Source organism: Equus asinus, chromosome 8 (assembly GCF_041296235.1).
Source record: "Equus asinus isolate D_3611 breed Donkey chromosome 8, EquAss-T2T_v2, whole genome shotgun sequence".
NCBI classification, from domain to species: domain Eukaryota; kingdom Metazoa; phylum Chordata; class Mammalia; order Perissodactyla; family Equidae; genus Equus; species Equus asinus.
The window spans coordinates 93,195,204-93,217,744 of record NC_091797.1 but is presented as its reverse complement, the minus strand read 5'-3'; the positions used below and the strand labels follow the sequence as shown (position 1 = coordinate 93,217,744).

The window sequence follows — 22,541 nt, the reverse complement described above, 5'->3', positions numbered from 1 at the left end:
TCACTCACCCAAAGCATTCTTAGACGGGGCGAGACCGTAACGTGCCTATCAGAAGTAGACTGTTTTTTTATTGACTTGTAGACTTGCTTAGATAGGGAGTGCCAATCCTCAAAGAAAGATGACTTTTGTGTTGCCGATTCAGTGGTTAGTAAATGGAAAATTAGAGCAAATGTAACTGAAGTGAATACTGCTCAGACAGGTTGCAAAGTACCATGAAGAACTTGGATGTAATTTTATTACAGCTTCTGCTAAGGGCAGTATTTTATCACCTCTGACTTTTGACATAGAGCTCCATTTTTACATCTCTTCTCCCACTCCTTTTTTTTCCTGTCTTATCCTCAGTGGGAGTTGGATGGAGGGATGTCCGGCTCATTTGAAGAAGTGAGACTTAGCTATGTTGGGGGAAGCTTAGATGTGCAGCCTTGCAAACTGGTTCTGATAATCTTACATAGTTGCTACCAGGATCTGAAGCCCAACTGCAAAGAAGGTAGTTTGGCTTTGCCTTCCGTCTTGCTTCCAAGATATCTGATGGGAGGGGGAGCAGACAACCCCCAGCTGCTTAGACTCTCCTCTGTCCAGAACTCCCTCTCCTTCATCAAAATCCTGTCCTTGGAGGTTTCAGATCTCACTCAGTTGACTGATAAAAGTAAATATCAGGTATGAGGAAAGCCTCTCTAACAGGTAGACTGTTTGGGGAGATACTTTTGAGCAGGGAAACCTTCCAGGTCTTGCTCTCTCTAGCTCAGTGCTTCTCAAAGAGTGGTCTACTGATGGACAGTATTGGAATCACTCAGAAGTGTGTTAGAGATGCAAATTCTCAGGTACTACCTCAGACCCACTCTCCAGGGGTCTCTCCAGGGTAGAGCCCAGAATCTGTATTTTAACAAGCTCTTTAGGTGATTCTTAGGCACGCTACATTTTGCTCTAGCTGGTACTCTTCTTAGTCTCCTTCTGCTTAAACCCACATGCTTACCTAGTCTGTTAGAGAGAGTAGCATCCATTGGACTGTAAGCTCCACGAAGGCAGTGCACATCTGCATTGTTCACTGCTGTTATCCTCATCACAGAGCCAGGCACACAGGAAGTGCTTAGTAAATATTCATTGATTACATGAGTGATTGGGATCAACATTGTGTCAGGTGAAGACTCAGCACTGCCTGTTACGAAGTTGAAGTTTCTGCTGTGTTAGCTAGTCTTTCTTGCCCCTGAGGTCAGTTTCACATCCTCCACAGGTGGGTCTCTTACCCTCATAAACCACAGGAAAAAGCTTTGAAGTGAAGGCCTTAAGCAAGAAAGGAATCTCAGATCCACTGTTAAGTGATGATTGTGTGTTAAAACAGCCTGCTGAATTCTGTTCTAACAAACACAAGGGCCTAGAAGTAACTTCCTAGGTAGTGTTCAAGAAATGCCAGTAATCCTTGGGGACTTTAAAAATGTAATTGGCTTGAACTAGTTTCTAGATTCCAAAGCAGAGTCTTCATGTACAGTTTATGGCTGAAGTGTACATTGTACAGCAAATGGCTCTGGGCTAGATTTAGAACACTTCTTTTACCATGCTCTATACCTGACCCAGTTGGAGTCTCCTTATGACACTTCGCTTCCCCTAGAAGGAAACTTTGAAGAAAGTGCTTTTTTGCACTTTCCTTGCACTTGCTCTTGCTTGCTGGATCTCCTTTGGATTCTTTAGACTCAGATAAGAGGCACTGCCACAGGGAGAAATTTTCCTATCTACCAGTAGTACTTCCAAGAAGGACCTTGCCCTTGAACTTTCAAGAAGCATTTGTTACCAATGTTTCACAAAGTTCAGCTTCCTGAACACTGAGTGATACTTGAAAATCTCTGTGGTTTATAGTACTTCTGAAATAGCATTTTAAATTATATTAACTAGTCCATTTAACAGAAGGCGGTCATGACTCACTTGAATCTTTAGCCTGAGGGGAGGACAGAGAGCTTTTTAAACTGAGATTCCCCAGCTTAGATAATTGTATAAAGTTGGTGAATTGCATCTTGGGGGAGACCAAAAAAGTCCTCAATTAGGAGCTGGGCTCCAAAGCAGCCTTGGGCTTGTCCTTGTAGTACCTTACACAGACCTTCCTCCTTTTAGTAGAAGTGGTTTCCTAATTCCTAGGCCCATGCTATTGCTCTTTTGTCCACCTAATCCTGATCATTGGGTCAAAAGGCACCTTGGAAACTACTCTGGGCCCCTTCCCTATTTGTGAATCTTCTCCAGTACCTGTGACATGCTTGAACTCAGAGGTTCTTCCACTGGAATGGCAGCCACAGCCTGTTGTGTTCTCTTCCTATCGGCCAGGAGGGGCTGTCGTGGCTTCTCTGTGTCTTATTGTCAAAGGACTGTTCCTCCTTCCAGTTCCTAGCAGGGCCAGCTGGGAACCCGGCAGCTCTCACTGCACCCTATGCCTTCTCACTCCTGGGTTGGGGAGCCATTTCAAGGACCCATAGCAAGCAGGCGATATGATGATGAATACAGATAGCTCAGAAACTGCAGTTTCCCTGGGGATAGTCACGTAGAGATGTAATACTTCATTTTCTAGATAGCAGCTGCCACCACTGTGCCCATAGCATGTCTAGCTTGATCAGTTTGTGTGGAAGCTACCCCAGACTTAACCACAAATGAGGTGTTCTGTTGAATTTGAGCAATGTTGATAAGGTAGAGCTTGTAGTACTTGGAGTGGCTTTAATGGCTTGGGGTCCACAGCAGAGGGCAGAGGTAGAATAATCCAGGTGGAGAGAGGCAGAAGGATAATTGAGATATGTGTGAAAACATGCGTATTCAGTGGTCCTGGGTGTGGTTAGATGCTGAACCAGTTATTCCTGCCCTTCTTATAGATTCTCTCAAACTTTGTCAGGAACTAGAAAGCATTAGAGAACCTTTGATGGGAATTCCCACCCCCAGGGCCCTGATGTTTAACTTGCACTTGCTAGGACTGTTAGAAGGAGAAACTGGGTTTGACTTGACCTTTTTGGACCAAGCTTCACATTGATTCACCTGCTGATCATATCCATGTTGTTTCCCACTATGAGTTACCACCCAGTAATGGCATCTGCCTTTTTTTACAGAAAGGCGAGAGGACCTTCGGGGAGGATTTATGCTTTGCTTTTTGGATGATGGAGCAGGAATGGATCCAAGTAAGCGATGAGATGATTGCTGCTTTTGAGGAGGATGTGACCATTTTTACAGATACTTACTGTGTTAACTTGTTTTTCTGTTGCCTCACTATTGTGATCAGAAGATCCACCTGGGGAGAGAAGTCTGTTGCACCATCTCAGGCTTAATTCCACTAATGGATTTGCTGGGTCTTGTCCTGGCATGGGAGATAGGATCTGAATGGCAACCTGTAGTCAATCAGATTACCTGTCTCTTGATGTTGTATTTGTCAACATCCTGGAGCTGGTACTACAGCGGCCTCCCCTAGCCTTATTACCATGTTCTGGTAACAGAACAAGGTCATAGAGGTGGTACTGACAGGCCAGTCAGAGGTTGCCTCCATTTGCCTCATGGTTGTGAATTTCCTTGGACAGAGGTTTTCAGTAGACACACAACACTGCTTAGATTTATTAAGGCTCAGACCTTTGAATTTTTAGGACCCTGGGAAAGAAATGCAAACTTCTCACTTTCTCTTTTGCCTGCCGCTTCAGGTGATGCTGCCAGTGTTATCCAGTTTGGGAAGTCAGCCAAGCGAACACCTGAGTCCACCCAGATTGGGCAGTATGGGAATGGGTTAAAATCGTAAGTATACTAGAAACTTGTCACAGGACTCAAAACAAAATCAAGCATTGCTCTCATGCTTCTGTCCAGTGAAAACTTTCTTCTGCTTCCATCGTTGTAACTCTGAAACAGAAGGAAAGTCAGAAAGGAGTGGTGGTTTGAGGACTTACCAACTGTTGTCCAGCCTAGTTTACTTTACAGATTGAAAAGTATGAACATCCAAAACCCGTCGGAGTGAGAGAAGCGGTAGGTTTCTCTTGGCACTGTGCTCTGGAATTGTACCTCTCCTGTTGAAAATTCTTATTTTCACCTATGGTTGAGGACGCGAGTGGTTGTTATGTGGGGTTGAGATGTATTTGAGATGGTGAGGGGAGCACTTCACAGCGCAGCAGTGTTCCCTGAGCACATGCCACATGTCACGCTTTGTGCCAAGCACTGGGGATCCAGGGTGAGTAAGAGAGACCCCTGAATCCTCCCACCCAGAGGACATGGTCTCGACTGACATGTCCTGCTAGGCCCTGTAGCAGGGGCCTACCTAATGTCTTCAAATCCCTTGGGACTTCTTTCTCAGTCCTTGGTTCCCACTTGTTGGATGATTGGAATGTGTTGTTCTGTTTTTGAGTGAAGCCCCAAGAGAAAGGTTTCTATTTCTGAAATGCTCACTTCCAGCTGTACATACCTTTGGAAGAAATAAGATTTAGTGGAACTGGAGTTTATACAAATGGAATTCTGAGTCACGTTTCTAGTCTTGCTGTGGAAATGTGTTGTTTTGTTGGAAATAGGGCATTGGTTTGCTCAGTCAGCAGCATCAGTTGTCCCTCATGTGCAGTGTGCTTTGGGTGTGTGGGGAAGAAAGAAAGTGCTTTCAAAGACATCAGGGACCTGGTACCTCGACTTTGCCATTTGTCTCTCAAGGTAGGAACCAAATGATAATAAGAAGCACGTACCATGTGCCAGGCACTGTGCTAAAAACTTTAGTTGGAAGATCTCGTTTAATCCTCAACTGTAGCCCCATGTGGTGTAGTTACCATTATTCTCATTTTCAGCTGAGGAAATTGAGGTTTATGGGGGTGAAGTGACTTGCCCAAAGGTGTAAAAATGCCCAAGTGTGGAGCTGAGATGTGAACCAGGTCTTTCTGACTTCAAAATCGGAGCTGCTGTCCATCTCACTTCAATTAGACAAAGTTTAAATCTCATCTCAGACCCTTAATTACTTCTCTGAACCTCAGCTTCCTCCTTTATAAATTGGGATTATAATATATACCAAGCAGGATAAGGTTAAATGCTATCATTGCTATGAGAGCCCCAGCCTGCTTTCTGGCTTCTTATTTTATTTCTCCTCCTTTGGTCTTTCCGTGGCAGACTCCTGGCCTGATTCTGTGGGTCTGAGGTAGGGCCTAGGAATCTGTGTTTTTCATAGGTTCCCCAGGTGATTCTGGTGTGGGTGATCTAAGTCCCCGGTAACTGAGGTCGCCTAATGTCAGTGTGATGTGAGAAACCCTGACTTTCTATCTGGATTGTTGGCCAGCCTCTTCCTGCCTGATCTTACCAATTCTGTGGCCTCAGGCAAGCCGTTTGAACCTTTCTGAATATCTTTCCTGATCTAGAAAATGGGGTTCTAATCTTTGACCATCTCCCTCACAGGTCAAGTTGCAGGAGCAAATGAAATGTGACTCTGAAAGTGCTTAGAAGGTCAGGAAGGAGAGTGTGCCGAAATTGAGAGTGTTGTTAGCATATTTTAGTAGATGGGCTTTTGTAAAGGACCCATTGAGATGGAGCCATCTAGTGTTCAGAGTGTATTAATTTGGAAACCTATTCAGAAATTGAAAAAGTTTCAGGAGGAAGTGATTTGTGATGAGAATAGGGCTGAGAAGCAGGGAAGCCAGCAGAGAGGTGGCATTTTGCGGTTGTTTTTGCCGAATTAGGGCAAGAGTAAGCTTTGACAGAAGGCAAGATAATGTGCCTCATTTTGCCACCGGTAAGCTTCAGGAAGGAAGGAAGAGGACTGTGAAATTGTCCGGGGAAGGAGCACTGCCAGCGCCTTAGGAACTGGAGGAGAAACAGAACGTGGCAGCCCCCAGGGTGTCTCTGGATAGTGTCCTGGGAGTTTTCCTAAGCATTTGGAGAACTGGGACATGGCATTCATTTGTGTGCTTGACATGTCAGCCTGGTTTGTATTTGTATATAGAAGAGAGTAATAAGACTTCCCATTGCCATCATCTCCCTGGGGTATTATGAGGACTAAATGAGATAATAGCCATAAAGTCCCAGAAGCTGCTTAGAAGGAAGGAGCTAAACAGCCCAATTGTTTGGTGAGCAGTCCTCCCACTGGTGCTTCATGCTTCTGCCCTGTTCCATGCTGCCTGGAAAGGCCTGTCCTTGCCTGCTCCGCAAGGAGGGTTTAATGTGGCCAAACAGAGGAAGGAAGCAATTGATTCCATTCAGACTTTTGCCTTGTGGAAGTCAGCCTCAAGGCACATTTCCCAGAAACCTGTTGCATCCAAAAGCAGGGACCTGCTTGTATCATAATGAACTTGAGGTGACAAAACAACTCTGAGAAGATGACTGTAATTATAGAACATGAGTTAATTATAGGCCTCTTCAGAAACTGTGGTCAAGAATTACATTTTGTATGGTTAGCCCCTGCATTTGTCTGAGTCTTGGGGTTGTACTGGGTTTTTTTGAGGACTTGTGAGCATAGACAGTAGGCTGTTCCCTTGATGGTGCTGCCATTTGATGAGTGGACAGGAGGGGAGTTTGTGTCAGCAAAGGAAGGACAGTATGGGAACTGGATGTGGTCAGCATGGAAGATGTGTTGAAGGTATCAGCTACTGGAGTGAAAGCTGATGGTGGCACAGTCAAAGGGTACAGCAGCCCTTGTGTAGCTGGGATGAACCCAGAGCATGGGTGGTAGGGTTACTTGTTACCATTGTGGCAACAGGTTAGGGGTGAGACTAACCTGGGGCTGGTGATCGGCAGTGAACGTGCCCTAGCAGGGTGGTGAGAAACCCCTGTGCAGTGGGTAAATGTGGTCAAGAAGGTTATAGGGAAAGACTAAGACCAATGGAAAGAGCCGAGGGAGGAGTGTCAGATGGGAGGAGAGGGAATGAGGGCTGTGGAACTCAGCTCAGGGTCCTGGGACCTAAGGGGGCCTTTAGGAGAGCCCTCCAGAGGCAGTTTCAGTCACATCCAAAGCGGGGGTTTGTTCCTTTTTCAGATGAGCTTTTGAATCCCTAGGAGAATAACCCATTTCTGCTTCCCTTTCAGGGGCTCAATGCGCATTGGGAAGGATTTTATTCTCTTCACCAAGAAGGAAGACACCATGACCTGCCTCTTCCTGTCTCGTACCTTTCACGAGGAGGAAGGCATTGATGAAGTAGGTCCCATCCTTATGGTCCCAGTCACCATTCCACATTTTCTGGGTCTTCCCAGGCTGTTTTTGTAGGTCGTTTGCAATGCTGGGCTCATTGGGGTTGCAGGATTGCAGCCATGGCCCCTGTTATGAGATTAGCTGGTTGGATGAATTGGTTGAGGGGTTAAGGTAGATGTCTTAATGTGAGAGGAAGTAGTCTCAAAGCTTCAGAGGAACAGTTGTCCTGTTTCTGAGAATGAGGCCATCAGGTGGCAGGAACCAAGACTTAGATTTGAGACTCTGCTAGATGTGCAGCTTGGATTCAGTTTGACGGGGCAGGGGGAGGGGATCACTGTGGAGAGTTGTTTTATCAGGGGTGTATTCTGGGCTTCCGTGACTGGGTGGAGAGCACAGCTGGCAGTAATAATAGGAACAGCACTGTCTATCCCATATAATGGTGATTTTGTGGAATGTACTATGAGCGCATTTTCCTTTTGAGGAGATGTGTTGCTCTAACCATCTGTGTCAGAGGCTACAAGTCAGAGACCTGCAGGGCCTAGGCAGGTAGTGAAGCAGGTAAGCATATGGAAAACATGAACCTAAATTCTTCGATAAATGATAGCTGACACTCAGCCCTAGCTGATTATTGCTATGCTGGAAGGAAGGCCTAATGAATCTAGAATATTATGATTTTAAAACATTTTGGTAATTAGTTAATTATATAAGCTAAACACATGCTCATCTGATTCTCTTTGTGGCCTGGTGGCTCAGATATCTGCAGAGCTGGTCTGGTGAGGTCTGTGCCTGTCATGGGGGGATCACGGAAGGCCTTGGTCTGCCCAGCCTCAGGCTGGACTCTTAGCTCCTTTCGTGTTTGAGAAATGGAGGCCAGAGCTTGAGAGAGGGGCCGAGAGGGTCTGCAGAGAGATCCACGGCTGTCACGTAAACAGATAGGTGAATTCGGACAAAACTTCAATTTAAGTCAGCTGTGTTAGTTAACTGTGACTAAATTTGTAATGGCCCTGTTTAATTTGCTAAATCATAGCAAATTAGTTCATGTTGGGAATGAAAGGCTATCTTTTTCTACCATCTTTGCTTGGCAAGCTAGTGGATTTGTTGGCCTTTTTGGTGCAGTGTGTCAGTTCTCGGCATACTTGGAGTGAGAAAGGGCTGCAGCTGAAAAGAGTGAGCTGCTGGGAGGAGGTAGGACGGGAGAGCTTAGTCTTGGCTAGAGTTTTCAGGAGTGTTTCCTGATGGACTGAGGGTGGCGGGAGGAGGGTGTTCAAGTCGACAGAAGCAGTCTGTTCAAGGCCCTGAGAGCTGGTGAGGGCTGTGGGAAGGGACTTGGCAGAGGGGCCACCTGAAGAAACGGGTGTTTTTAGAAGGCAGGGAGGCCCAGGTCAGGCTTGACCTCAGGGCCATGGTGAGCATTTGGGACTTCATTAAAAGCAACCGTTAAAGGGAATTTAAGCGAGAGTGTGGCCGTATCAGTTCCTTTTTTTAAAAGATTAGTTTGGTTATTGTGTGGTGACTGGATTGGAAAGGTTGGGGCGTTGGAATGGACCAGTTGAGGAGCCCTGGCTGGTGTATAGCCTGGCAGGACTCGCAGCAGGGAAGTAAGAGAAAGGAGGAGTCATCTCTTTAGCATGTGGGACCCACAGGTTGGTGTTTGATCAGTGGAGAGGGGAAAGGGGAGTGAGGGGTCATAGATGACTCAGGCGCTGATGTGGCATTTGGGGTGTGGTGAGCTGACAGGAGCTGGGGAAGAATGGAAGAGGGGCAGTTTGGAGGGGAAGAGTGTAAGTTTTGTCCTGGACATACGAAGTTAAGTCTGGTTCTGGAGCTTGGGGGAGGCCTGGGCTTCAAGATTCTTGGTAGCAAATGAGTTCACCTAATGGAGTCTGTAGAGTGGGAAGAGGACTTCGGATCTCGCACATGCCGACATTTAAAAGCCACGGAGAGGAGAGAGCAGAGGACACAGTAGTGGCCAGAGGGTAGAAGGAAAACCAAGAGAGTGTTGATATTGAAACTAAAGGATAAGGATTTCAGTGGCAGGGCTGGGTGCCAGTGGAAGTGAATGCCCACAGTTTAAAGTAATGCCATTGTCACCTGGGACTGCTGTGAAGAGTGGGAGGTACAGAGTGAGGTACAAATTTACAGAACACAAATGGAACTCAATTCCCCTGGTGAAAAAGCTAGGTTGAAACTTTTTTCCTTACTTGGTGCTAGAAGGTCACTGTTTTGGATTGTACTCCAGTGCGAACTCAGCCAAGATTTCAAAATAAGATCATTTTCGGCTGGGTAGGAATGTGTCCAAACCAGCCCTAGGGTTGAATACTACAGGCACGAATCTTCTTAGAAACCAGTAAAATGTCTCAGAACTCTTAATAGTGTATCAGTTTGGCACTTTTTAAAATACAGAGTTTCTTTTGCCTCAGGCTGGGCCATCTGATTTGAACCTCTGAGGTGCCTGGACTGGTTTGCTGTGATAGGGAATCCCAGCAGTCAGTAGTCCGCAGGGCTCCTGGGGCAGCTGGCTGGGGGAGGGGAAGGAGCACGTTGAGGCTTCTGGGGAAGTGGCATTTGAAGAAGAATTTTTGAAGAAAGAGTAAGATTTTTTTTTCCAGCCTTATTGAAGTATAATTGACGAAAGTAGGATTTTTTAAAACATTAGTTAGGCATAAGATTAAATTCCATACATATGGAAGAGTGTATTAAAATATATGTACAGTTGAGAGAATAATCATCAAGTGAACACTCATGTAGCCACCATCGGAGACTGATGCTAGAAGTCCCCAGTGTGCCCCTCACCAATCGTACTCCTTGTCGCACATCTGAAGGAATTGCTTTCAGGTGACTTTTGTGATGATCATTCCCCTGTTTTTCTTTTATAGTTTTGTCACGTGCACATGCATTCTTGAATAATAGTTTAGTTTTGCCTATTTATGAGTTTTATATAAACAGACTCATACTGTAGAGAGTTTTCTTTGTGTTTTGTTTCTCTCGTGTAAACAGTGAGATTCATCCATGTCGATGCTAGTAGCTGTTGGTTGGTTCATTTTCATTACTGCTCAGTGTTCCATTGTATAAATATACTACAGTTTATCTACTCTGTAGTGGATATTTGTGTTATTCTTATATGTTTGCTGGTACACATGTGCAAAGTTTCTCCTAGGATACATATCTGGGAGTGGAATTGCTGAGTTATAGGTTATGTTTATGTATATCTTCAGATTCACTAGATAATTGCAAATATATTTTCCCTAGTGGAAACAGTAGAGTTATTACCAAATTAGGAAAATGGCCAGGGGCATCCCAAGCAGGGAACTGCCCATGCAGAGACCCCCAGGGCATAAACCAGCATAACCCAGAGAACCTAAGGATGTGAAGCTGAGTCTTGGGAAGGGTCAGAAGCCACAGAGCCTGTGGCGCCAGGCTGTGAAGCTTCAGGGCAGTGTGGAGCCACTGTGGGGAGGGAGAAGAAGGATGCCCATTTTGGGAGAATGCTGTTCTGGGGCCTCTCTCAAAGAGTCTGCCTGTGCTTACTTCAAAGGTGATAGTCCCATTGCCCACCTGGAATGCTCGGACCCGGGAACCTGTCACAGACAATGTGGAGAAGTTTGCCATCGAGACAGAACTCATCTATAAGTATTCTCCCTTCCGCAATGAGGAAGATGTAATGACTCAGTTCATGAAGATCCCTGGGGACAGCGGTAAGTAGGCTTTGAGCCTGCAGCCCTTAGAATCCGGGAGCTCCAGAGCCACGAGTGGTTTGGGGACGGGCCGGGGGCACCTGGCAGAATGAAAGGAGGATTTCTGTTCCCAGGAACACTGGTGATCATCTTCAATCTCAAACTCATGGATAACGGAGAGCCTGAGCTAGATATAATGTCAAATCCAAGAGACATCCAGATGGCAGAGACTTCCCCAGAGGGCACGTGAGTGTGGCTGGGAAGGGAGAGCAGTCCTGGAACTGGTGTTCATTCTCTCAGGGAGGAAGAGCTCAGAAGGTAACTTCAGGGAGAGAGGGCAGAGCTCATTCCCTGGATTTCCCAGTATTAAAGTTGATGGAGCTGAGAACGCCACGTCGTCTTGCCACAAGGCAGGAGGGATGAATAGAAGGACAGCAGATCTTAAGCCAAGCCAGAAGAAAAGATTATTGCTCCCTTGCTCCAGCTCTTTGATTTGACAGAAGAAGAAACTGAGGCCTAGGGAGGGGAGAGGACTTGCTGTGTCCATGGTGGGGCACTGGTAGGGCCAGGGCAGGTGTCTGTCTGGTGCCTGTGCTGGGGATGTGAGAGGAGGCAGGATGTGGTGCCCACACTGAGGGAGCACCCCTCCAGGGCAGCAAGAGAAGCTGAGATGTGAGGTGAGAAGGCGGAGGGCCTGCAGAGAGGCTCTCCTGCTGTACTCTTGTTCAGGCTGGTTGTGGGGGAGGTGACAGCATTCCTCCTTCCTGCCGCCTCCAGGAAGCCAGAGCGGCGCTCCTTCCGTGCCTACGCTGCCGTGCTCTATATCGATCCCCGGATGAGGATTTTCATCCACGGGCACAAAGTGCAGACCAAGAGGCTCTCCTGCTGCCTGTACAAGCCCAGGTAGGGGCCTGCCCACCCTGGCCTGCTGTCTCTTGGGCCAGGGACAGGGCCTGGCCGAATTTCTCTGGGAGCATTGTTGGAGTGATGCCAGATGAGAGACTCTGACAGTGTTGACTGCGTTTGGGCCTTTAAGCTGCCTGTAATTTACCGTGGAAAAACAACTGGGTCATGAGGGGGGCACAGAGGTGGCCGACGGGCTGTGGAGGTTGGCTGGTGAAGCTCATTGAGTCTGAGTGCCTTCTGTGATGGGGATGATGCCCTGCCTGGCATAGTGAGCTGTCTGAGCCTCTCACTTCAGGGCCGAGGGGCCTTTACACACTGTAGAGGAAAGCAAAGGCCCTGGCCAATTACTGAGGTTTGTTTCTGCTGTGGGATTAATGACAGACCTGGTGAGTAGTCGGGGTGCTTATCAAAGATGGAGCGGGACACAAGGGGCAAGTGGAATAAGGAATTGAGTCTTTTTGCTAAAATAAACTTGGCTTTGACTCATTGCAAGGGGCCAGGACAGTGCAGCTTGGTAGGAGGCAGGAAGGCAGGGTACTTTCTCAGCTGCCAGGTTGCCGCCCTGCCCGCTGCTGCTCTGGCCTTCAGGTTACTTTCTCCCCCGTTAAGGATGTACAAGTACACGTCAAGCCGTTTCAAGACACGTGCGGAGCAGGAGGTGAAGAAAGCTGAGCACGTAGCGCGGATTGGTAATCCTCCCCCTGTGCAGGAGGGGTTGGGTGGGGGTCATCTGGGGGACACTGCTTATGGCCAAAGCAGGATCCAGGAAAAAGCTCTGTCCAACACCCGGGGACAGGCTGTCCTCCTGAACCACCGGTCCAATTCTTTTTGTGCCTCTCCCCTCAATGTGCCAGTCTCCTCAGGAGTTTTTCTCCCCAGGCTCTACGTTCTCTTCTTCAGCCATTTATAGGGACTTGACTAAAACAGTGTCGACTCCTCCTTGGTTTGCCCAGAGTAAAGAATCCCAAATGCTGTTCTCTGGCCTGAATACTTGTGAAATTGGTTTTCCTGACTCCAGGGCAAAAATCTCAGTCTCTCATGCTGAAAGGGCTTCTTGGCTGCTTGATGGAAAGTGTTTTGCTGAGGATTTTGATAACTTCCACCCCCTGCTGAGAGTTTAACTCTGGTTGCCTTGGGCACTTTTTGACCTGTTCTGATTCGTTTGTAAAGTTTAAAAGCAGGACTCTGGTATAAATAGTGCCTGTTTTCCTTGGGGCCTCCTTGATTGTCCTTTTCGAGTCAATTCTGCAGTCCAGGCAGGGAGGTTGCTCTCAGAGCTCTCCTGTTCCTTGACAGTACACATGTCTTGTCCAGCGGGGACTGCACTGTGGGATCCAGAAGGCATGACTAAGAGTTTTGAATCTTTGAATTCCTTATCATGGTTTCTTCCGGGTTTCAGCTGAAGAGAAGGCACGGGAAGCGGAGAGCAAAGCTCGGACATTGGAGCTACGCCTAGGTGGAGACCTCACTCGAGACTCCAGGGTAAGGCCCCAGGCCCGTGCAGCTGTTCTCCAGTATTTCTGGCATTAGGATCCCAGAGCTGGCCTGGCTCAGGCCTAGGCCGTAGATTGCTCACCGTAAAGCTGAAAATGGGATGTTATGATGTTTTTATAGTCACTGTTGAACACATTGTATGGCAAAATCTTGGCTAATCATTTCAGCATTCCCAACTATCTTATGAGGTGGACACTATTAGTATCCTCAATCTATAGAAAGAGAAATTGAAGTGAAGAGGGTCGCTTGCCCTAGGTGATACTCAGTAGTGAGGGTAGAGCGGTTCTCTACCCCTCCAGGTCTGACACACACCTCCATAGACTGTTGTTTCAGTTGGAGATGTTTCCTCCTTCCTAGTCAGTAGGCCTGGCCATTTGAAACACAGCTTATGACTTTGTCTCCAGCAAGGATGATTTTCTGGAGAAAAGAAGTAAATCTCCAGGTTTGTTTTTGCATCTGTGTGATTTAAATTGAGAAGTGTTAGATAGTTGTTATCATATTACTTGCTGTGGCCCAAAGCACCTCCTCCCGTCACTTGTTGCCAATGTACGTTTCCAGGTGATGTTGCGGCAGGTCCAGAACACAGCCATTACCCTGCGCAGAGAAGCCGATGTCAAGAAGCGGATCAAGGAGGCCAAGCAGCGGTGAGTGCCAGGGCTGGCCTTTGGTCTGTTAAAATTATGTAGCTTTTGTACTGATTATTGACAATTAAAGTGCTTGAGGAATCCCTGTCCACCCCATGAGGTTGCCGGTCTGTCACAAAGATCCCTTTGAGAAAGCCATTACTGTTGTGAACGAACATTCTTGTCAAATGCCCACTGCAGGAGAGAGCTTTCTTCCTAGCTCACTTTTTCCTTGAGCTGGGAAAAGGCAGGGCAGGCCCAGCAGCTTGAATTGAACACCAGACCTTCCTCACTGGCAACTCTCATCTTTTCTTTCTTCCCTTCCCCTTTTCTCTCCCTGCCCCTTTCCTTTCCCTCTTCCTTTCCTTATTTCTTTTTATTTAAAGGATATATAAAGTGTTCATTGTATAAAACTTGTAAAATATAGAACATTTAGGAAATATAATTTTAAAACTCCCTTATACTTCTGCCACCTGGTGATACCCACTCTTAATTTTTTATTTCTGGTTACAAATGTGAAATAATGCTATAGATTGAGTTTTGTACCTCTTTCATCTTGAATGGGCATTTGTCCTGGCTTATTAAATTTTCTCTGTGTCCCACCTCCATGTCTGGAGCCTCTCCAGGCTCTGGGCCTTGAATTCCTGGCTTGCTTCTTGTTGGCCTCCTTGCCACAGGTGTAGGTTTCAGGTTTCTTTCGTCTGAGTCAGTCCACTGCTCATCCATCTGCTTTTCAGCTTCTACGATTTTGTTGACAATTATCACATGATGGTCTCTTCCCTCACATGTGTCCATTGTTTTTTGTCAATTTTTGCCTTTTTAAAATGAATTACAGTCACATTAGTGGAGTAAGTATGCAGATAACCTTGTGTTTATTCCACCATGTAACTATCTTTGCAGAGATTTGCAGCAGCTTCCCAGTATCCCATTCATACCTAAATCCGTCTCTGTTTTGTTACCAAAAGCCAAAGTTACATGCTTTTAATTAGGGATGCTTAGAGTCCCTACACAGTGCATATCGCTACCAAGTCTAACAGGTGACATGCTGAACAGAAACGCAAAACTTTTTGCTTAATACGTCTCAAGTTTAAGCTTAAGATTAACACATCTTAAACACTATGGTTTGTGTGTTAGTGGGTTGATCTGCTTGAGTTTATCTTTTATCTTCTCAGAGCACTTAAAGAACCTAAGGAACTGAATTTTGTTTTTGGGGTCAACATTGAACACCGTGACCTAGATGGCATGTTCATCTATAACTGTAGCCGCCTGATCAAGATGTATGAGAAAGTGGGTCCACAGCTGGAAGGCGGCATGTGAGTACTGCCCAAGGAAGGCTTTCCAGCCCAAGGCTAATGGCGGGAGGATTTGGGCCAGTGGGGTGACAGAGCTGTGTCTTCTTTCCTACAGGGCATGTGGTGGGGTTGTTGGGGTCGTTGATGTGCCCTACCTGGTCCTGGAGCCTACGCACAACAAGCAGGACTTTGCCGATGCCAAAGAATACCGGCACTTGCTGCGGGCCATGGGGGAGCACCTGGCACAGTACTGGAAGGACATTGCCATTGGTAACGCCCATTCTCTTCACCTGCAGCCTTAGGATACTCTCACTGCCTGAGGGGGTGACTTTAGGAAGTGTGAGAGGCTGGCTCCTAATGTGGTGTGTGGGTGTTTGCCTTCCAGCTCAGAGGGGAATTATCAAGTTCTGGGATGAATTTGGCTACCTCTCTGCCAACTGGAACCAGCCCCCATCCAGTGAGCTGCGTTACAAACGCCGGAGAGCTATGGAAATCCCAACCACCATTCAGTGTGGTGAGTCCGTGGTCCTGACCTCCTCCTGACTCCTTTCCGTCACAGTCCATGGCCCTCTTCTCTCTGTGCTGGCCTCCTGACTGGACTGACATTCATGGACTTATGGTCCCACTAGGGATGTGAGTCTGTCTGACGATGGCCCTGGGAGCTCAGTGTTGGGGTTGTGCTGAGTTCCACCTGTTCCTCTCAAATGAGGCGGAAGGTCATCTAACCCGCCAGGCCTCACTTGGTATGGTGCCAGATTGTTAATAGTGTGAGTGATGACTGAGCCAGGATTCTGCTGGAGGAGGGAGAGGGGCTGGGGGCACTGAGAGTCCATGATGTAAAGTTTCCATCCTTGCGGGAATCATTGTTCCTGAGAAGAATTACTATTCTGTAAGGAAGGCAGAGTTGGAGCCAGAGTGAAGATCTTTGCATGGAAAGTCAGTGGCATCTTTGCTTTGGGCCCGGCTGGTAAGAACCTGATCACAAATATTGTTGGTGGGCATGGCTGACGTTTGGGGGGGTGTGTTTTGTGTCACAGATTTGTGTCTGAAGTGGCGGACCCTCCCCTTCCAGCTGAGTTCTGTGGAAAAAGATTACCCTGATACCTGGGTTTGCTCCATGAACCCTGATCCTGAGCAGGACCGGTGAGCACTTTCTCTAACAGCGAGATTGTGGCTATCTCCCCGCTCCCCTGTGCTCTCTCTACTCTTTGGGTAAATAACTCACTATGCTTCTTGAAGTCAGTGCTCATATCCTTACATCTCTGTCTTGCTGCGTGCAGTAAGTGCCCCAGAAATAAGAATAGACGTGTGTCCTGCAGTGAGTATTAATTCTGTGCACTTGGGAAGTCTGAAGTGGTTGCTCTGGCGAGAGACAGCATGGGTTGGCTAAGGAGGAAGGACCCTGCCCTAGCTGGAGCCCTGTTTGGCACAGTCTCCCTAGCACCTTCTCTCTACAGGTGTGAGGCTTCTGAACAGAAGCAGAAGGTTCCCCTGGGGACATTGAGAAAGGACCTGAAGACACAGGAAGAGAAGCAGAAGCAGCTGACAGAGAAAATTCGCCAGCAGCAGGAGAAGCTGGAGGCCCTGCAGGTGCGTGGGTCATGGGCAGTGGGCAGAGCCAGCCTACGTCAGGGGTCTGTCCTGGATGGAACAGGAACCCTCAGTAGCTCCCTTCTTCCCTCAGGCTCAGTTTCACCCTTCACTCATCCACAAGTGCTGCCAAAGCTTTCCAAGCCCAACCTCCAGGCGTGCTCGTTCTCAAATACATCTTGATTATTCCTTTAAAAAAACAAACTATTTTGTTCATATATTACAAAGTGGCCCAATTCATTTAGAATATTTTAAAACTCCACGAAATGAACATGCTACCTTAGAGGCACCCACCATTAACCACATATCCTTCAAACTTTTTATGACTGCTTACATACATATAAATACATATATATATTTTTAAATAGAAATGAGATCATGACGGATGTCACGTGACACACATTTTTTTTTAGTGTATAATTATTTTCTTGGGATAATTTTTTAGAGGTAAATTTGAAACGGTGAAGGGGTTTGTAATATTCTATGGCTTTTTATATCTATTTCCTAATTACCCTCCAGAAGATCTGTTAATTTTTGTTTACCAGCAGTACATTTATTTTTAAATGTTTTTGCATATTTGATAGGCAAAGATATATGTTTTATAATTTGAATTTCTTTCATATTTCTAAAATTGGACAATTTTTTTATGTGTCTATTTACGTTTCTTTTAGAATTGCTTATTCTTCTCTTCTTTTTCTTAATTGATTTATCGGGTTTTTGGGGGTATATTTATGGGTGTCAACCCTTTATCATATTTATTGTAAAAGCTTTTCCCTTTCTGGCTTCTGTGTCTGCACAGATGCTCTCACTAACCTGGACGTCTTCTTTGTGCCTCCCTCTCTGCTGAATCCCACCTGTCTTTTCTGGCCCTGTCCACAGGCCTTTCCCACCTTTTTTGGCTTCTTTAATAGGAATTTCATCCATTGATACTTTCTCCTGGTCTCAGTTGCTGGATTAATCACATAGAATCCTGTAATTTGCTGATGGTTTAGTGTCTGTGTATTTTTTGTTGTCCCCATGAGAATGGGAGGCTTGTTATAGTAGGACTTTGGCCCAGGTTTTCTTTTTTAAATTTGCCCACTGTCCCAGACATAGTGGAGATCCAGAAAGTTTGCTTAAATGTACCAAGTTATGCAAACAACCTCATCAGCATGTTTGTCCTGCAGAAAACCACACCCATCCGCTCCCAAGCTGACCTGAAGAAATTGCCCTTAGAAGTGACCACCAGACCTTCCACTGAGGTAGACCCAGGGCCAGGGGAGGGGCTTTTCCTCAGGTGTCTCATGCTAGGATCAGTGTTCTCACTCTCTCTCGGCCTCTCTTAGGAACCTGCGCGTAGACCTCAGCGTCCTCGGTCACCTCCTTTACCTGCAGTGATCAAGAATGCCCCGAGCAGACCTCCTTCCCTGCAAGCTCCCAGGCCAGCCAGCCAGCCCCGAAAGGCTCCTGTCCTCAGCAGCACCCCAAAGCCTCCTGCCCTGACAGCCCGCGAGGAGGCCAGTACATCCAGGCTGCTCCAGCCACCCGAGGCACCCCGAAAGCCCGCTAACACTCCAGTTAAGACTGCGCCCCGGCCTGCCCCTCTCATGCAGCCGCCGTCACCATCTCTGCTGCCCAACTCCAAGAGCCCTCAGGAGGTCCCTGCCCCCAGAGTCGTCAAGACTCCAGTGGTCAAGAAGCCAGAGCCACCCAGTAAACTCTCCCCGGTGAGATGCTTTTCCTTCTCCACCCCAGCCCCCGTTCGTGGTCTAGGAACGGAATCTGTGAGTGTCAGGGCTGTCTTGGGGGAGCCTCGGTGGAGATGAGTGATTAAAGCTGCCCCGCTGCCCCTGAGGAGGCGTCTAGGTGGCTGAAGGCACTTGGTCAGAGGCACAGAGCTGGTTGGTTCCTTGTCCAGGGAGCTCCTCACTGCTCCGTCTGAGTTTTGGTCTGCCACGAACTTGGAGTCCCCTCTATCAGCTTCTCACACTGTGGGCATAGTTTGGCGGCCTGGTGACAGACAGCCTTGGTGGGCTGCAGCGGTGGTCGGTGTGTCTTAGGGAAGCCAGGCAGGCTAAGCAGGGAGTGAACTGAGAGGCTTCCCTTATGACAAATGACAAAAGCTTTGAGCAAATGTCCCCATGGACCCAGGGCCTAGGAGGTTGCTGTGTGCTGAGTAATGTCAGGGCTGCTCAGCCCTGGTGGGGACTGAGAGATGTACAAGCCCCTCTCTGAACAGCTCCTTTAAGGCCAGTTGGAATCTTCCTGTAGCTCAAGGGCTGACAGGGTCCATCACGTTCCCGCTCCTCTTACTGTAGGCCACTCCTGCTCGGAAGCGGACTCTTGGGGTCTCTGACGAGGAAGAAGCTGAGGAAGAGGCTGAAAGGAGGAAGGAGAGGTCCAAGCGGGGCAAGTTTGCAGTGAAGGAGGAAAAGAAGGACTTGAACGAGGTAGGTGGGCAAGGTGAGGTGGTCACAGCCTCCCTGCCAGGGTCTCCACCCACCACCTACAGTCTGCTCTGTTTGTCTTCTGTGACCTGAGCCTTCCAGAAGCCCAGTTCATCTCTGAAGGACTCTCAGTCACACAGATGACTAGAAACGTGGTGTCAGGTAGGATCCTGAGCAAGACTGGCTTCTGGCTCTAATCACAGGCCTGAGGTCACGCTGCTGGAGATCAGGGAGGCTTGAAAACCCTTTGCTTTCCCTTGTCTGTGACATCCTGCCCCTTGCCTGTTATCTCATTTGTAAAGGGGGCAGAAGTGTAGATACCTAAGATAGTGGTTTAGAGAGCGGCTCTCGGTGAGGCATGGTGTTTAAATGGCCACATATGATGATGTGAGGTGATGGCTGATGACCCTGGGTGGCCAGTCATGCAAAAGTCTGCTCTTCATGGGCACTGGCGATGCCCCTGACAGACTCTGTTCTCCTTGCAGCTCTCAGACAGTGCTGGAGAGGAGGACTCAGCTGAGCTCAAGAGGGCTCAGAAAGGTGAGTTCAGGGAGGTAGCTGGCAGCCTGTGGGGGAAGTGGGAAGTGGGGCCTCTCGGCCAGCAGCAGCTTATCTGGAAGGCTTAGGGAGGCTTTCCTGGCTCTGGGCTCTCATGCAACAGTGGTTCCAAATCTAATTCTAAGAAGAATTCTGAAGATAGCATGCCCTCGTGTTTATTTTTAGCATTAATTCCTTGGCATTCACCTCTGAAAGTCACTCATCTTGCTGCTCTTTGACACCCTCGTGACAGATGGGGAAGGAGACCAAGGTGGCTGGGATCCATGTCCCTGTCATAGTGGGGTCAAGCGCCTTGGGGTTCTTGTCCCTGTGAACCCTGGGATGACTTTTCTCGAGGTACGCTGGCTGAGTGGGGGACTCTACTTTTCTGACTCGCACCCTGTCCCCATTCTCAGATAAAGGGCTGCATGTGGAGGTGCGTGTGAACAGGGAGTGGTACACAGGCCGTGTCACAGCTGTAGAAGTGGGCAAGAATGTGGTGCGGTGGAAGGTGAAGTTTGACTACGTGCCCACAGACACGACACCAAGAGACCGCTGGTAACGTGCTTAAGAGAGGCTGGGTTGACAGAGCTGGGCAGGGCAGAGGGAGGTGGTATCCTGACCCACTGCAGGTAGGCTATCCTGGGAGCCTGGGACACGTGACACGAGCACTGTGTCCTTCCTAGGGTGGAGAAAGGTAGCGAGGACGTGCGGTTGATGAAGCCCCCTTCCCCGGAGTATCAGAGCCCCGACACGCAGCAGGAGGGCGGGGAGGAGGAGGAGGCGGCGGCAGTGGCCCAGCAGGCTGTAGCTCTGGCAGAGCCCTCCACTTCAGACTGCATTCGCATTGAGCCTGACACCACCGCCCCGAGCACCAACCACGAGACCATTGACCTGCTCGTCCAGATCCTTCGGTGCGTGTGTCATCCCTTCCAGGGCCATCAGTGGCTCTCCACCCCCTCCATGCCATTCTGAACTCCTGTTCCCCTTCCTTCTTGTTTAGGAATTGTTTGCGGTACTTCCTGCCTCCAAGTTTCCCCATCTCCAAGAAGGAGCTGAGTGCTATGAATTCAGATGAGCTAATCTCCTTTCCTCTGGTGAGTCTGGCCTGACCTTTGGTTCTGTACTCTGTGTGCCCCTTTGTGCTTGTGATTGCGACCTCTCAGCTCTGTGCCCCTTCCCCCTCAGCCAGCTTCCTTTTCTTCTGCTGAGGGAAGGGAAAGGGAGACTTTACGTTGTGAGAAAGAAGTGGCTTAGCTGGACATGACTCTGGTGTGCAGCTGGTGACATGCGGGGACGGAGTCCTAGGGACAGCAGGCCTGGTTTGACATTTTACAATGAGTACCTACATCCCTTTAACTCTGCACTGGCAGAGGGAGTAAACCTGTTCCAGGAAACTGTGAAGAGCTTAGGCTCAAAGTGCCTAAAATGTCACTCGGAGGGAGGTATAGAGGAGCTCGTGACGTGTGGAGATAAGCACCTGGCAAATGCTGATGTGGCGCCTCAGTGCTGGAGCAGCAAAAGAGAGTCCTGCCTCCAAGTGGCTTAAGAATTCAGTAGAGACTGGATTTTTAGCAGGAAGCTAGACATGAGGCCGAGAGCAGCAGGTGCTGTGGAAGTGGGCAGGAGGGCCGTGGCAGCCTGGGGGAAGGGGAGAGAGTGATTCAGTCTGAAGAAAACATGGGTTTTAGCAAGTGCCTATGTAAGTGACAGAGTGTTTGAGGCAGGGGGACTTTTGTGAGCAAAGGCTCAGAGGGATCAAAGGGCAGTTGGGGGTCAAGGCAGCAGACTTGGTGAGCATTTACGGAAGAAGGGGCCTGAGAGCCAGGACATGATGTGTCTTGAATGCCCCATCTTAGGCACAGTGGCTTAACCTCTGTATGAAATGGAGGGCCAGGGAAAGGTTTGCGCTGATGGAATTGTCAGTCTGAACTATGTCTAGGGCAGGGGTCAACAAACTTCTTCTGTAGAGGGCCAGTTAGCAAATATTGTCAGGTTTCTGGGCTGTACGGTCTCTGTGGTAACTGTTCAACTCTGCCATTATAGCGTGAAAGCCCCCATAGACGTATGTAAAGGAGTGGATGTGGCTGTGCTCCAGTAAAGCTTTATTTACAAAAATAGGCAGCAGGCTGATTTGGCCCATGGGCTGTAGCCTGCTGACCCTGCCCCTACGCGGGTAACTCTCCTGGCAGGCAGCGTGTTTAGGTAGGGAGAGTGGATGGACGATACAGGGGCAAGGCGGCTGCTCTGGTTGTAGAAGGTCAGAGGTTGAGGGAACGGGAATGAGCGCCAGAGTGGTGGGAGGGGACTCGCGGGTGAAAGGGCCGTGTCAGAGGTGATTGAAGACAAGTGATGGGGGAGGAGGCAGAGGCCACATGCTTCCCTGTGTCTCAGGCCTGTGGGAATTGGAGGTTGATGACAAAGCAGTTAACTGGGAGAGAGATGAGAGGGTGAGGGTTAGGAGGACGAGTTGTGATTTGATCATGTTGGGCTGGAAGTGCTGGCAGGACATTTCTGGGGACACCCAGTTGGGGACTGGCACTTGGGGGGATGGGAAGGCCAGGGCTGGAGCTGCATCCCCATTAAGTGGGATGTTTCTACGGCAGGAATAGTTAAGTTTTCCAGGGAGGCATTTCCTGAGAAGAGAGCTGGAGTTGAAACTGCAAGACTGGTATGTTCAAGGTGTCGGGCCCCTGTGCAGCAGCTGTGTGCTTGATAGTTTGCCAGAGAGAAAAACATGGTGTTTATCTCCATTCTACTTTAAAAAAAGGAAGTGAGGCTAGGAGTTGAAGAAACTAAGGCTCAGAGAGGCGAAGAGTCTGTTGTGATGGAGCCCAGATTTGAACCAGCTACTTCTTTTTCGGACAAGGGCTTGCTTTTAGCATGGTTCCTCCTCGCACAGT

At 48.3% G+C, this 22,541-nt stretch overlaps 1 protein-coding gene across 6 annotated transcripts in view; it reads left to right on the top strand.

Moving 5' to 3' along the window:
- The window catches only part of MORC2 (MORC family CW-type zinc finger 2), a 39,498-nt gene that overhangs the window by 11,987 nt on the left and 4,970 nt on the right, over positions 1–22,541 (top strand). For all 6 annotated transcript variants that reach the window (XM_014834622.3, XM_014834599.3, XM_014834615.3 and 3 more), the window contains exons 4-24: positions 3,078–3,146; positions 3,657–3,747; positions 6,994–7,102; positions 10,632–10,791; positions 10,905–11,016; positions 11,548–11,673; positions 12,286–12,365; positions 13,076–13,158; positions 13,729–13,814; positions 14,966–15,106; positions 15,201–15,355; positions 15,471–15,599; positions 16,123–16,228; positions 16,543–16,675; positions 17,842–17,916; positions 18,001–18,381; positions 18,973–19,104; positions 19,587–19,641; positions 20,055–20,196; positions 20,325–20,552; positions 20,642–20,735. In XM_014834622.3, the coding sequence (XP_014690108.1) occupies positions 3,078–3,146; positions 3,657–3,747; positions 6,994–7,102; positions 10,632–10,791; positions 10,905–11,016; positions 11,548–11,673; positions 12,286–12,365; positions 13,076–13,158; positions 13,729–13,814; positions 14,966–15,106; positions 15,201–15,355; positions 15,471–15,599; positions 16,123–16,228; positions 16,543–16,675; positions 17,842–17,916; positions 18,001–18,381; positions 18,973–19,104; positions 19,587–19,641; positions 20,055–20,196; positions 20,325–20,552; positions 20,642–20,735 (2,687 nt within the window). The remainder of the gene's footprint in view (positions 1–3,077; positions 3,147–3,656; positions 3,748–6,993; positions 7,103–10,631; positions 10,792–10,904; positions 11,017–11,547; positions 11,674–12,285; positions 12,366–13,075; positions 13,159–13,728; positions 13,815–14,965; positions 15,107–15,200; positions 15,356–15,470; positions 15,600–16,122; positions 16,229–16,542; positions 16,676–17,841; positions 17,917–18,000; positions 18,382–18,972; positions 19,105–19,586; positions 19,642–20,054; positions 20,197–20,324; positions 20,553–20,641; positions 20,736–22,541) is intronic.